Source organism: Acomys minous (genome assembly GCF_964271855.1).
Source record: "Acomys minous genome assembly, chromosome: 2".
In the NCBI taxonomy this organism is placed as follows: domain Eukaryota; kingdom Metazoa; phylum Chordata; class Mammalia; order Rodentia; family Muridae; genus Acomys; species Acomys minous.
In genome coordinates, this window is record NC_140484.1 from 12,074,264 (window position 1) to 12,090,517 (window position 16,254).

At 41.7% G+C, this 16,254-nt stretch overlaps 1 protein-coding gene across 1 annotated transcript in view; it reads right to left on the minus strand.

Annotated features, from left to right (window-relative positions):
- Window positions 1–16,254, minus strand: part of SORCS3 (sortilin related VPS10 domain containing receptor 3) — a 613,431-nt gene that overhangs the window by 28,491 nt on the left and 568,686 nt on the right. Inside the window, exons 17-20 of the mRNA XM_084772036.1 lie at window positions 12,796–12,909; window positions 9,646–9,817; window positions 6,436–6,622; window positions 1,571–1,704 (exon numbers count right to left, since the gene is read on the minus strand). Of these exons, the coding sequence (XP_084628162.1) occupies window positions 1,571–1,704; window positions 6,436–6,622; window positions 9,646–9,817; window positions 12,796–12,909 (607 nt within the window). The remainder of the gene's footprint in view (window positions 1–1,570; window positions 1,705–6,435; window positions 6,623–9,645; window positions 9,818–12,795; window positions 12,910–16,254) is intronic.

Consider the following 16,254-nt stretch of genomic DNA (forward strand, 5'->3'; position numbering starts at 1 on the left):
ACAGTCATCCTAATACCTAAAAGCACAGAACTCAACTAAGAAAGAGAATTTCAGACCAATTTCAACTAAGAAAGGGAATTTCAGACTAATTTCACTGATGGGCATTGATGCAAAAGTACTCAACAAAATTCCTGCAAACTGAATCCAAGAATACATCAACTATGTCATCCGCCACGATCAAGCAGACTTCATCCCAGGGATACAGGGATGGTTCAACACATGAAAATCCATCAATATAATCTACCATATAAACAAACTGAAAAAAAATCCCATGAATATATCATTAGATGAGGAAAAAGACTTTGACAACAATCTACCACCGCTTGATGATAATTTTTTTTAAAGAAATGAGCTATCAAGACATGAAACAACACAGAGAACATTTAAATACATGTTACTAACTGAAAAACAATCCAATCTGTAAACAAAACATACTAATGAGTCTAACTATATGATATTATCAAATGAAAAACTAGAGATACTAATGATAGGCATTCAGGAGGAGGGAGAGATGAATAAAATAAGTCACAGATGGTTTTGGATAAATGCAACTTTTTTGTTTCATACATTGGTTGTTTAAACCCAAAAGGACCCCTAATATAAACACTATAATCTGGGTGATAATGACCTGCCTATAAAGTTCAGCAACTATAGCAAATGCATCATGTCTATAAGGAGGACGTTGCACACTGGTGGGAGGAGGGAACATATGAGAAACCTCTGCACATCCCTCTGTATTTCTCTGTGAGCCTGAAATGCTTTAAAAGTTGAGTTTAGGGCCTATATGATGGCTCAGCAGGAGGAGGCATTTACTGCCCGACAACTAAGTTCAATGGCTACAATCCACAGGGTAGGTAGGAAGAGGGAATCCACTCCTACAGGTTGTCTTCTGACCTCTACAAACACACTGTGGCATGCACCCAAGTAAATGTAGCATTTATTTATTATAATGTTGATTTTTAAGAAGCAATAAAGGAGAACATTAATGCAGTTGATAAGCCTTTGGCCTAAATTTTCAGATTCTCAACTCTTGACACAGGCAACATCATTAGGTTCTGGGAGTAGGGCCTATTAGTGGTTTCTTACTGTATGGCACAGCAACCTTCCCTAAGAGGACCTGTGTTTGCAGAACACCTGTCAGGTGTTGGTGAGGATTCTTTACAAGCCATCCAACTTATTTCCCGCCCTTAAAACTAGGCACCAGCTCATGTGTCACACGTGTGAACTCACGATCTCGAAGATGACAAGGAATGGGTTTCCTATTATAGAGCGCATCGTTTAAAAGGCCATGAATCAAAGCAAAACGTAGTCATTGACGCTATAGAGATTTTTATAGAAGAGTCTGCAAATTTGTCCTGTTTCCCAAAGTGCTCTTTCTTTCTAACAGTTACCTAACGTTTCTCTACTAAGGTAAAGAACTGACTTTGGGGAGCAGGTTTTGTTCAGTTATGTGTGTTCTTAGCTTCCTTGTATGCTGGTCATTGCTGCCCCTCCAGCTTCTGCGCAATAACTTAGAAGCTGGAGGCCAGGAATCTATATCACGTTTGATACTGAGGAGAAAGGGCCAAACCTTTGTGCTGTTGCCGAACCACCAGAAGTAGGTAAGGGTCCCCAGCTGACTGGGCCACACAACAGCGCTGATGTTGACATCCTTGTTTCTTATGGCGACAAAAGGTACTCGAAGGTGAACGTGCTCCACTGGACCTAAAGGAACAGGAGGGGGACACAGTGATTATGTTACTAGAACAAACCATCACCTTTTCCACAGTCTTGGATTTTAATCTCTATCTTTATTACCATGCCTGTAAAAAAAGAAAAAGGAATAATCATAAATCCTAAAATGCAGGGAAGCAAGTGTGCACACGTGATTGTGTGCGTGTGTGTGCGCGTGTGTGAGTGTGTGTCTCTGTGTGTACATGTCTGTGTGTGTGTGTGTCTGTGTGTGTGTGTGGTGTGTGTGTGTGTTCTTTAATTGTAGCAGAAGGTGTAGCAGGAAATTCAAATCAAATTCTGACTTTTCAAGTGACAGGTGAACTGAATTTTCATCTGGTAGCCCACCTACCATGAATATTTATGGACTTCCCGTCCAAGGACAAAGCTAGCTTACTAGACACTTAGCCATTAAATGGGATGATAAACAGCAGTGTTTTATTTCTGAAAATTAGCCCGTTCTGCGACTTGAGGTCAGTGAATTATATGGAAGGCTCGTCCATTACCCTCAGTTGCTAATTGGTTTCCATCCGCTTTAACAATTGGCCATTGTGCCTGCTCGGATCTGGAGGATGTAGTGAGTGCTGCTCAGAGGCTCGCAAGGCCACTTCACAAACAGGAAAGAACGCAGCTGCCTAAGCTGGAGGAACAGCATCCATCAGGTTCCCAAATGATAATAATGACGCTTCTCCCCTTTTCTCGGAAAATATGTAAACTGCATTGCACTCTACACTACACCGTCCAGTAAAGGAACAACTGTGAGCACAGCCGAGGTGGACGTGAGACTGTTCGCGTCATCCAAAATAAAAAGAAGAAAGGGAAATGCTGGCGGAGAATCATTTGTGCATTAATTTTACATCTGGGAGATTCTGTTAGTTCTTTAAGACTTGCCTGATATTCTCTTCCTGTATATACCCAGATGGCCCTATTTTAGGGGAGTTAAACTAATCCCAGAGTGATGGATATCATGGGATCTCACACGTGCGGAACCTAAAATCTTGAGCTCACAAAAACAAGCAATAGAATATTAGCTGCCAGGGGATGGCAGAGGCAGGTGGGGTGCATGTAGGTCAAAGAGTATTGAATTTCAGTAAGATAACAAGAATACATTCAAGAGGCCTAATGTATTATGATGTAAATCATAGTTAATTACATATGTTACATTTGTAAACAGTTTAAAACAAATTGTAAGCATTCTCACCATTTAAAAAATACATTTGGGATGTAATATTTATGATAAACAGCCTGATGGAGCAATCACAGAATTTATGCATGTGTTTTAAAATGTCATTCTGCACATGATTAACATATGATTTCTGCAAGTTCAAAATATAATGAAGAAAACTTACAATCATCCATTTATATATAGCTTGAAAACACTTTCTGCCTACAGCGCTCTGCCTGAGTCCAGACATATGGCACCTCAAGATTCTTTACCAGCACATAATTTCAACCTTGGCACTTCATATGCCCACTTGGCTGACACTTTAATTATCTTAAATGTGCAAATCTGTATAATTTTTACATGGTCTGCCTGATGTCAACCACAAAAGCACAAGGTACAAGAAAACATCGACAACCTCTTGAATGCTTTATTTACTTATACTCAAGGGTTAAGGTAATAAAAATCTCTCCGTGATTTGAGAGATGGTCAGTGAGGGAGAACAGACTAGACAGGGACTGGCCCAGGAGGCCGAAGAGAAGTGTGACTGTCTATATCAACACTGCAGAGTCTCGTACCTGGGTCCATGTCTCCCATCCCTACCCTCGGTCCATTCCCTAAATGAAATGAAACTCCATCTCCATGCTGCCTCGTGAGGATCTTAGGCATGCCACAGTTTAGCCAAACTGTACATAACTATCATCCTGGAACTCCCTTCCCACTTGCTGTCACTGGTAGGCTTTGGAGGGTTCTCTGACATCCAAGGCAACAAAAATGACTTCCCTCTTCCTAAGGTTATAACAGATATAAAATGGGCGGAGTTGGTGCGAATCGGCTACTATGGTCATGTTTATTCCAGTACCAGGTCAATCGTACTTGGCTAAAACTAACTACAACAAACAATACCTTGGAGCGGATTTAGTGCAAAGGTCCTGAGCCAGTTCCAAGCATTAAGAAGGGGACAGATTAGAGAACAGTGAGAAGAGAGACGAATGGATGGGGAAGGAACACAGCAAGCTCTGAAAAGCTTCCCATCACATGGTGCTCATTTTGATAGAAGTCCAATAATCCGTGTGAAATTGGTTATTATGGGTGGCTAACAACTACTTTTGTTAGTTAATGGCCCAAGGTGAGGCCAGGAGCAGTTTTCACTGTACTAACTGTCTAGTAAATGCAGCCATGATTGATTTGGATGGAATTATGAGCACAATAACAGTTTCAAGGAACACTTCCTCTTTCGCGCACATAACCCATGGTATAAATCTATTCCTGGTTCTCTCCCTCTCCCTCTCCCTCTCCCTCTCCCTCTCCTTCACCCTCACCTTTCCCTTCTCTTTCCCTCCCTCCTTATCCCCCCTCTCTCATCTATGTGTTTGTTTTGTGCATGTGTTTGTATGCCTATACATGTGACATGCAGTTATGCGTGTATACACATGTTCATGAAACCTGGAGTTTTGATATCAGGAGTCTTCTTTAATTATTTTATTTTCCACTGAGACAGGATCACATCCCTTTGGACAGAATCACTCCCTGAACTTGTTACTTATAGGCGGGTTTGCCAAACAGCTCCGTAGATCCTCCAGTCTCCATGTGCCCCCACCACTCGGTGCTAAGATTACAGATGTGTACTCCAGCCACAGGCATTATATGGGTTCCAGAAATGCACACTCGCCCTAATGGTTGGCTGGCAAGCAGTTCACTGACTGCCCCATCTCTCCCTCGAGTCTTTTCCTTTGCTGAGTTTGCTTTGTATATCTTCTCTAGAACAAGCAATAGCCAAAGATGAACTCACGTGCTAACATCTATGCATCCTCTGAGTGACTCACCATACCTGAGGAGTGGTCTTGGGTGCCCCTAGCATATACATCATCCACTTTGATTCCCAAAGCTTCCTCATAACCAAAGAGATCAGAGGAGGAATTCAAGTTTTATACGGACCAAGGAGGCTAGACAATATTAGAAATTCAAAGAGGTTATGATCACAGCTCAAACACTCCAAAACCTGGGCCCATGAATAAGCTGCATACCACTCATATGGGCTCTTAATCCAGTGCTGCTGACACAGAGAGAGACTGCAAGGAGTACACATGGATCTTCATCACTCGGTCTATTTATGACTCAATTTTTTTTTTAAAAAGTAGCTCTCCTTTTTCAATTGGACAAAAATAACACAAGGGCAGGATTGTACTTCCACTGGTGACTCTAAGTGCCTGGTGGAGTCCCTTACATGCATTAAGAACTCGATAAATATTTCCTGAATGACTTGGTAAGTGGTTGGGCATTTCCTGCGTAGTTCATTTTTATTGGTGCCAGAACTCTGTAAGGGAGGCAGTGCTTAGGCTTAAGTCATTTTAAAATTGGAATTAATCTAGAGGTTATGTATTACAGATTGGCATGGTGGTGATATAATTTATCTATACTCTAGGTTTCTTCTTATACAGTTTTATTATCTACCACTTTGTTCTCTTTACTATTAGGCAAAATAGCTCTCTATTTTCCAGGAGCACCTTAAGAATGTGCTATTTACATCCAAGAGTTTACACAATCACTGGGTTATTAATATGAATGGAATTTCTCTTATTCAACTCAACTCTTCCAAAACATGTAATTTTCATTTTATGTGACATATTACTAGAAAGACATTATGGGGTACACAGCAGTCCCTGCTGATCCATTTTCACTTGGTAAATTTTCAGTTACTCATAGCCGGTCATAGCCTGAAATTATTAAATGGAAAATCTAGAAGTAAACAAAAAAAATCATAAGTTTTCAATTGCATATTGTTTAGATTATTATGATTGAATGTTGCACTTTGGCTGACTGTCCTTACCAGGTAGCGCAAATCAGCGTCATCTCACACCAACATCCCCTGAGCCCACAGTCTAGAAACAGTAGTATTTGTGTCTCAGTTAACAGGATTCAAGCCGCAGGACAGTAATACACACCAAGCATCTGGCACAAACAAAACAGCCAGAATCTGAGTGGCTGTTCTCACATAGCAGCAGCCAGTATCACTGAAGCCTGCTATAGCACAACACAAAATATATTTACAATATAATGAACCTGAAATAAGCTTGGATGCACAAAGATTGTATTTTTAAAGCACATTTAATGTTGGGAGTAATTGAAAGGGTTGCTTCTTTAATCTTCCTTGGACTCTTCAAACAAAGCCAAACATTTAGTACGATGTATGCATTTTCATATGTATGACCTTCAACTCGATGGGTTTCCTTTTTATTTATTTTTCAGAGATCTCTAAGACAAAGGGAAAAGATGTTTTATCTGCATTTGAGTGGGCAAGTGCACATTTACATGTACCAACTTATCAGAACGGAGCTACAAAGTGAAGAGCCTTAGCAGTGTAATCCACACCTTAAAAATGCAATCTAGCTCAGCATTGTGAAATTAAATTATAGTTGAACGTGCCTTTCAGCATTTTGACTTGGCTGATTTTAGGAGCTACAGTGAACCCAGCTTCAGCTATGAACTCCAGAAAGTGAAATCTGGACAGATGGAGTTGCCAACTGGGAAAAAGGAGAGAAGGAGTGGTTCTTGCTACTTACAAACCACATGCAGGAAGAGGACAGCTGTGTCAGAGCCAAGGTTGTTCTCCGCATAGGCTGTCACCTGGAAGATCCCTGCACTCTTATACACGTGCCTGATGCCGTCCTCAATGGGGCTGAAGTTGGCATAGGACACAGCAACCCCATCCCCAAAGTCAAGCTGGATGTTTGTCCTTTGGAGGTCACCCTGCAAGGGAAGAGAAATTGGTCTGGTCTCTTTCACAGGATTCTGATTGACTCATATCTAACACTAATTGTCAGAGCACCAACATTACCCTAGAAACCCCAGTGCAAGCTAAAATCCATGGAGGGCTATGGGCAAGGAGTGAGGACCAGCGTGCCCAACCTTGGGTCTGCTGGGTTTTTTTTTTTATGACTCAGGCAATAGTGATAAGGAGGAGTCTAACCAACTTTCTAAAATGCAAAGACTGAGCACCTTGACCCCTCACAGACATGGTTCATGTTGTCTATGTCAGGATAATTACAGCGATAAAGTAATGGTTAGCTCTGTGACATAGTTTCAGGTGAAGCCAAGCAGTTACTCCTCTTACTTTATACTGTAAAAATGTTCTATTCAAGCTATGTGCCCATTTCCTTGTGTGATCATGTGTATGTATGAACATCCAAAGGAAAGTGACTAATGTTTTAGTAATAAAAAGTATTACCGTCCTCAGTTTTAACATGGAGGTAGAATAATATCTACATTAAAGCCACATGGTTGGTAGCAAGAAGAACCACATATCTAGGCAGCCTACTTTCAGTACCAATTCCTTTCATTACAACACAATAATTTTCATTATTCTTATTTTTGGATATCTGTTGTTAAGTTTGAGAGACGTGTTAGTCACTTAACATGTATTCAACATCAGCTTCACAATAACAATAGGAGGTAGATCATGTTTCCATTCTAGAGATGAATACTGCATGCTCTCTAAAATTACTTTTTTGCTCTTCCCTGAGACCTGGGTAAGCCATCCTCTCTCCCAGAGCCTCTTCTCAGTGATTTAGCACACAGATGTCTCTGCCGTGGGAAGTTCAAGCATACCTCTGGTATTGCCTCTGATATGACTTCCAGTGGCTTAGCAGTGAGTATACCACCACCTCAAGCCATTAGCCTCCCAAGGGCAATGTTGAACCCCATTCTTATTATACACCCCACACTGGATCAACACTTTGGGTAAATGTGTATTTGGTTCAATATCAGGGTCAGTAAAACAGACCATGAAGTAAAGATCTACAATGAAGAAGGTTAGAAAATATGTTTATATATTTGGATGGATGGAGGAATAAAGCGCGAATTGTATTTGGAAACATTCACTGACATGGATTGGACATGAAATGTCCCCAGAAAAATCTTATACGCTAGAGGCTGGTCCCCAGCTACAGGTGTCATCTTGCCATGTTTTGGAAAAAAGTGAGGACATTGGACCAAAATCAATCTCAATCTCCAGCCCACCTTGCTCTCTCCTTCACACTTTCCTTTTCTACCATGACCTATGAACCTACCATACCAACTATGAACATGAGGGCAAACAGAGACCATGGGCTGAACTTTCTGAATCTGTGACCCAAAAATCTGTCCTAGAAACAAAACATCTGACTAATGCACAAAAGAAAACCTCTGCTCCGAGACTGTGCCCTGGCCACAGTTTTTCTTTACACCTCTCCAGCCACGGCCACGCAGATATGAAGGAAAAACTGATGGGTGCTCTCTTGACCCTCATACAATGTCAACTACTCTTGAGTTTATAAATGTAAATTAAAGTGGAAATGAACTGCCGGCAATTGAAATGGATAAGATCGTGGCTCTCCACATCCATTTGAGAAACTTTTTATAGCTCTGGTCCTGAACACTCTCTAGTGGAAACGTGATAATGACCTCCTCGGAATCTTAAAGTCCTCTAATTCAAGCATCAATGTGAGTGAAGACTGAGGAGTCTGCCAGGCCAGGATAAGAAGCCTGCACCTTCACAGTGTGGTTTGCACTTTAAAGGCTCTGAAGTGTTCAGACTAGTGAGAAAAACCTCCTGGTTTGCTTTGCTCCCTTTCCAAGATCTCAAGAGCCCAGAGCAATTTGCATATAAATTTAGAGAGGGCATTGTCAATCAGGCAAGGCTCCCAGCTCTACCAGTCCAGCAAAGAGTGCTAGCAAAGTCCCTGGTTTGGTCAGAAGGAACATCTTACACAGGAAGCAAGAAGCAGGTATGTGGGCTGCAGTGGCAGCATACACTCAGGTCTTCCTGCCTGGATTGCAAATGGCACTAAGCACTGAGCTAATGAAGCCGGTGGCAGGTGCATAAGAAACCAGTGCTGTCCGTGTTCTGTATGTTAACTTTAAAACCAATTTCAGTCATTTTTCCCCATCCTCACAATCAAATTTCAAGACTCTTTAAAGGCTGGTGGGCTTTCTAATTAGTAAGAGTACGGGTTAGAACAAAGCAAAGAGAGAGAGGCTCTGTAAGTCAGCAGCTATGATTTAAATTTCCTTCCCCCTAACCCCCTCACAGTTTACAGGTTATTTACTTATGGTGACAAACATTTTCAAAGCAGAAACTAAGGAAAACCTTTAGGAATATATCCAGATACATCATAATAGTAGAAGCTATAACTCTAATACTCAGGAGGTAGATGCACAAGGATCCTAAATTTGGATGCAGCATAGGCTGCACTGTGAGTTCAAGGCTGGCCTGAGCTATAGAGTGTGTGCTATGTCAAAAGAGACAAGATGAGACATATCAAAAAACCCATAGGCTGGAGCCATAGTTCAGAGCCAAGGTCCTGAGTTCAATGCTGAGCATAAGAAGTGTGGGAAGGAGAGAGAGAGAGAAAGAGAGAGAGAGAGAGAGAGAGAGAGAGAGAGAGAGAGAGAAGAAGAAGAAGAAGAAGAAGAAGAAGAAGAAGAAGAAGGAGGAGGAGGAGGAGGAGGAGGAGGAGGAGAGAGAAGGGGGTCGGGGGAGGGGGGAGGTAAGGCATAAGGAAGAATGAGTGAGCTAGCAAGCCATTTATTCCAGAGGCATTGTGAACTGATTCTTTAATTACAGGGTATTTCAGAATATTACTCGCTTCTCTTCTTTCTTTTTTCCTCACTCTTGACGTTGATGTGAGGGCTGGACAGATGGTGAGAATGCTAGATTTCTGTTTCCCTCTTTTTCTGAGATCAAGAATTGTCAGCATGTGAGTCAGACTTCAGGTACCCAAGCAGTCACCTACCTCCTCCATTAGAATGATGAAGGTTGCATTATGGCCCTGTTCTGCCACCAGACGCCCATCAGTGGTTACCACATGGAGGCCCCGAGGAGCTTTTCCAGGACACAACTGTGTCTTAGCAGAGTACTTCTCCCTCAACCCATCTGTGCAGTTGTTGGACACAATCCTCCGGTACCTAAAGAGATTTGACAAAAGAGAGCTTTGGCAGTGGTGCAATTTGTAGTGTGTGTGTGTGTGTGTGTGTGTGAGAGAGAGAGAGAGAGAGAGAGAGAGAGAGAGAGAGAGAGAGAGAGAGAGAGGGGAGGGAGGGAGAGGGAGAGAGAGAAAGGGAGGGCAAGAGAAAAGACACAAACAAAAGTACTTCTTGCAGTTGATCTTAAAAGCCAGGTCTCGAAAACTACAGCTATTCACAAAGATAAACAATGCTCAGGAAAGCTGTGCCCCCATCTCAGGGAGGCTAGCTCCTTAAACATTATTATTGATTCCACTGAGTACACCAGGGATCTGATCAGTGTCTAAACCAGCCAGGAAAAATCAATGTCTAACTCACACACAGCGGAGGAGGAGAAGGAGGGCACTGGACTAGTGGAGCAGGGAAAGCAAGCAGAAGCACTGTGTCGATGAGGGGCCTGTTATATTTCCCCAAGGCTGTCTCCGACTTTCTCTGTACCAGAAAGCAGTCAGAACTCCCTATAATCAGACAGACCCTCCCTCTCTCCTCTCCATACCAGGATGGCATTAAAGGGATGTCTAGTAAAAACGAAAAAAAAAAAAAAAGATAACTTTTACTCTGCAGTCATTGGGCTATTTTATATTTGCCCATTTGCTAAAACACTTTTACTCCTCAACACAGATGTCACACTAGATGCACAGTTTTTAAACTCTTATCAACTCTGCTAAAGTAAGACCACCTTACAAAAGTGAACTCCCTACAAAACACTGCCAACTTCTGTGGTAATAGCATCAATTGCCTTGACCTCTGACCCAAGAGCTTGCCTGTAACCTGACCTGCCACACAGTTATTACTTCCCGGAAGCCCATGATCGATTCGTCATCACTAAAATTGATGTTCAAAGAAAATCACAGAAAATAAATACCCCTGTACCACCACCCTCTCCATTACCAGTGCTATCACCGTTATCACTGTCAAGTCTTCTCTTCCTTCACCCTGTTTATCAAGAACAATCAACTGATCCATGGTGTCTTATTCTGAAAGACCCAAAGCCACAAAACTCTAGATAATATAAGTCTTCCATTAAAGCTGGTGTTTTCTCCTTAACACTGCCCCACTGCTGGATCACCTGCCCTATCTGTTCCTTCTTCCTGGTGATGCAAACCAAATGCTGCAGGTAGCTCTCAGCCAAATGAAATCATAATACATCATGTTCAACTTCAACTAAGCTACGTCTGTATCTTTGTTATCCAATATGGCAGCTGTTCTCCACACATGGCCATCAAAGGCTTGATATGTAGTTAGTATAGCATACTGAAATGACAATGGTTCTTATATGTCACATTAAACAAAATATAACATTAGAACTATTTTCACATTTTAATATGATGAGAAATTTACAATTATACTCAAGGCTCATACTACAGTCCTTTTGATCATTGCTGATTTAATTAAATCAAATTCATCTAAGTTTATCTTTCAGGGTTGGCTCTACTTAGAAGATATTTAGTTTTTACTCATGATCAGCGTCTTAGAGTGACTGTTTCATAAGGCAAACTTTATTTGTCACTTCCTCTTTTAGACAGCTAACAAGAAACCCTGTTTGTAATGTATAATATAGGTTAAACTTAGGAAAACTGGTGGTGTCTACAGATACCTATAGGAAATCCTGTGGGGGAAAAAGTGAATAGATTTTTCATCTCCTTGCTTTATTTGGTCAGCGGTTTGCTGTTTTGGCAAACCTATGTAACCTAAAATTGGATCTAGCTCTATATTACACGTGGTTATGTGATCTGTCCTAAGAGAATTCATTCTGAGTGGTTTCCAGAGGATTCTGAGGATAGAGGCTGGCTGTTGCAGATGACTCCATGTGACCACTATGATCTCCTTCTGCTCTCTTACAGTCCAGCTCCGTAACTTCAAACTGTTCAATCTGCATTGGATGACTTAAATCTCTAAACCATATTTCCTGCAAAAACACTACAGTAAAGCACATGGGATCTAGGAATAAGTGCACCTCCCCAGAATCAAATATTTAAAATAAAAAGATCACGATTTTAGAGTATTTCAGACTACGTGAACACCCATGCCTTGATGATGTCTATGCTCCCTTAGCAGACGGCTGCTATTTAGATACTACATAAGACTCTCTGCAACCATACAAGGTCAAAGGAAATGAAGCTGGACAGCATGGCTACAATGGTAGAAGAAACACTGGCAGAGATGGGAGTGCAGTCCAGACACTCACTGTCTTGCCCCTCTCAGAGTGGTCTGGAACACCTGCAACCTCCCCACCCCATGTGGAGAACTGTTACAGAAGAAGAAACCAACTTCCCTCCAGATGTCCCAAGTCAGACGCTGACTCACAGAACTTGAAGTAACAATAAGATGCATCAAAATGTGACAAGTGTGTCACGGTCCCATTTGTGCACTCTATAGATTTCTCCTGAGTCACAGAAGTAGTTAAGAAAAGGGTGAAACACCACATCGCCAAGAAAACCTTTGCCAAGTGTCTGAGGATAACTAAGTGGACTGTGATAAAATTAAAAAAAAAACCCTTGGTCTTCTTATTCCAGAAGTATCTAGGATGGCACTTGTAAGTTTTTGTTTGATGTATCACGTGTTTACTGTTTGAGAATGCCCATTGATTCCCATAGGGAGCACTGTAACATCTACACACTATTTAAATCAATTTACTTCAGGTGAAGCCCAAAAAAGTAAGGCATTCAAGGGAGGTTTTAACTGACCAGCAACTATAGTTTTCTAGAGGTCAACTGTAAAGAGTATTTCCTGCCTGATACTTTCTTCTGGTGGTTTCTAAACAAGCTGTCATTGGCTGAACATTTTCACAGTTTCCCTCAGAATCCCCTCAACACAAACTTACCCTACCTACACTCATCTTTTTCAATGAAGATAAATTTCATTTCATTTCACCATTGGGACTGGATAAGGAGTGGAGGTCCTTCAGGTATTTGACTTACCCAGTGCTGTTAAGATAGCTTTGACCAAGGCTGCAGTCCTTTGAGGGGGAAGCTGGGTTGTACCAGAAAGCTGGGACACACTGGCTCTCACCATGTCTCTCATAGCCATAGTCACTGTCAAAAAAGTAAGCATGGTAGAATGAGATGTGTAAGGAACTGTTAAAACACCCAAAGGCAAACTTAACTATACATACGCTCCCTTTCCTCCCCAAAGTCTTAACTCACTGTTTTAACTAGCCCTAGTGAGGCAAATACCCTTGTCTTAAAAAAGAGTAGGCTTTTAGATGTGGTCTCATCATTTAGAATTATATAGTCTAGAAAGAAAAACAGATTATCAAAAAAAATCAGACTAGAAAGTACATGAATTCAAATATGTGACAAGCTTGGAGTGAGAGTGGTGGGTCACTATGTATTTAAAATCATACTTTGAAATACAGAATTAATTAAATAAGTGGAAACAAGGAAGATGTATTTAAAGGTCAAGATACATTTCTATGTAATGATTCAATATGTACTGTCTGAAAATTAATTTTATAGAATTTATATACATGCTTACATTAAATTCAACTGCTTTCAAGCTTGTGTGTGGGGTGTTTGTTTATAGTCACATGTATGTCCGCAGGAATTCAAATTTCTCATGATTAGATAGGAGGCCTATACATGTTTAAAAATAAAACTAGAGTTCTTTTCTGTGCTTCTACAGGACCACAGCCACAGCATCTGACGCCGAATAGCAAGCCTCTCCTTTGTGGAGTTTCATAAGATTTTCAGATGTGTAAATGTCAAAATATAAGAGTAATAAAATGGGTGGAGGGGATTACACTCTTAGAAGCAGCCAGAGCTCACTGAGAGCGCCCTCTCAGTCCATGCTTCCAAGTTCAATGTCAAGAGAATCCTGCAACCCAGACAGCACAACCTCAGAATCTGAGTATCCACCCACTGAGTGTTGGGGAGGCACAGGGGGCAGGGATGGGGGCAGGTAGGTCACTTTCTGTGCTGCATTTATATATTTCCTTTTTCTTCTTCCATAGTCTTTGAACTAAGAATTTGTGAAATTCCTTTGATAATGCTGGGAAATTATCTGAGTGAATGCAGGACAGAAATGGAAGGAAGACAGGTATACAAAGGCAACCATGCCTCATGTATCGTTCACTGTATGTCATGACCCATCAAAAGAATGTGACAAGACCTGCCCTGCATTGTTTCTTCCATCCTTTGAGGCTGTTTGTCTCACACTCCAAACCTAACCCAGCATAAAGACGCACTGACTGATGGATCAGGTCATGTATATTGCTATCTACATTGGAAGCCCAGCCTACTTCTAGCCAGCCTTTTAGCCCACTTTATGCATGTTATGCTCTGGGTGTGGCTCACTATGCCTCCCCCTGCCTGCCCCCCCCCCCGTGTTTTGGCATCTTCCTTCTTTAGCATCTTTCTTCTCTAATAAATAGGTTATATGAATGTATCTGTAGTTCACTGCATGCAATTTGGGGGGCTATCACATGTTGGAAACAGAAATGGCTAATATATTTGTTATTGATTTCTTGCAGAAAGAGACACGATTCAATGGAGGTGACTAGAGGGACCGTGTTTCAAATGCAACCACGGCATGATTTCACTCAGCTGTGAGGCTATATTGCCACTAAGGGTGAACTGTAGCATCTCCAAATGCTCAGGAGATGAGTGGACTGGATGTGCACAGAGCTGTCAATCAGTGGAAAGGCGGAACTCAAAATCAGCCTTGGAACAAACCATGCTTCCATGCAGCTGGAAGGAAGAAAAGTGAAAGAGACATCTCTGCCAGGTGAATCCTCTACCAAGGGTCTGATCCACAAATGGGGAGCTAATGGCCCATAGTTCACCTGGATTCAGAGTACCTTATAATAGCCAATGAGATATGACTCTTAAAATTTGGGGAATTTTGCAAGGTAATTAACAGTTTTTAAAGCCACTACTAAAAATTAAAACGCATGACATTTCTTCACACAAACTATATTTAAAAGTCAATAAATACACAAAACATAATTTCCTACTGCTTTATTGTATTTTAGTATCACATAACTACAACTTATTGTATATATGTTACTACTTAAAACATATGTTGAATTGCATGTGAGTATTGTTATATTGTTTATGCTCTCGAGGTCTTTTACATACATGTTTCTGCTGTTAGGAATATTATATAAAGTGGGGCTGCTGTCTCTTATTATCAGTTCTTCATTCGTTAGGCTAATGCTGAAATCGACCACTGTGGAAACATGTACAGCATTCAGAGTTTGTTCCCAAAGAGTTAAACATTTGTCAGCACGCCACTGAACATCGAATTTCAAGCATTATTTATGCATGGAAACGCTGGACTGTGGTATGCGTATACCACTTCTAGAAAATTCCCCTATGGCTTTATGAGATGAACCTGTTGACCAGTCCTGCTGACCCTGGACAATGTTGGGAATCTGCAAAGGAAGGATGCTTTTCTCAAGCAGCCGTGGGGAGGGTAGAAATGTTTTCAAGGCTCTTTGCAAACTGTAGCCGTCTTCAGCAGTTCTGTTCAGCTCGGCTACCTGTTAGCGCTGCGGTAATTAAAAAAGGTGCATCAACCGTGCTGCTCTGCCCCAAAGAGCAAAAGCACCTCATTAATATTTAACAACACTAACCGAAAACTGGCTGCCTCCAAGCTGTGGACTTCTTCATTAATTTCTGCTAAATGCATATTAAACTCTCTCACACTGTCCAGCCTCCCTCCCAGCTCATGAGTCCGCAGGACCTAAACAAACAAACAGCCTCCTGCTTCTGCAGCTGCCTGGCAAAAGGTGGGAGCTGACGACTTGTGAGATCTGAACAGAATACACCAGAAAATCTGGCTTGCCTCAGGGAAGTATGCTGCCAGATTCTGTACACACGCACATACACACAGGCAGTTCACTTCAAGACATAATTCACCCCTGTGTGTTGCTTGATTACAGAAGCCGTAGATGCCTACCTGCTTATGGAAAAATCTGTCTATTTCCAAGAATATGTATATGGTCCACTGCCAACCCACTCCCCAAAGAAAAAGCCTCAGATTCAGAAGGAGAATAGCAAGGATAATTTAGAAAATAAAATGTGTGTGTGTGTGTCTCTGTGTGTGTGTCTGTGTGTATGTGTATGCTTGCACACATGGATGTGCACAAGCACACATGAGTGCAAATTCCCGTGGAGACATTGGATACCTTGAAGCTGTGGTTGTGAGCCATGCAATGTGGGCGCTAGGGACTAAACCCACCTCCTCTGCAAGACCAGCGTATGTTCCTAACTGCTGAACTGTCTTTCTAGTCCCATTCTGAAACTCTCCACCAGTCAGGAAGCCCGGGGTCTCTTCCCACCAAACCTACGTGAGCGTCAGGCCAGGCACAGGCCAGCGGAGTATCTCTGACCCCACTCTCCCTCTGCCTTCCCGCCTTGCAGCTGAGATTGCGGGAT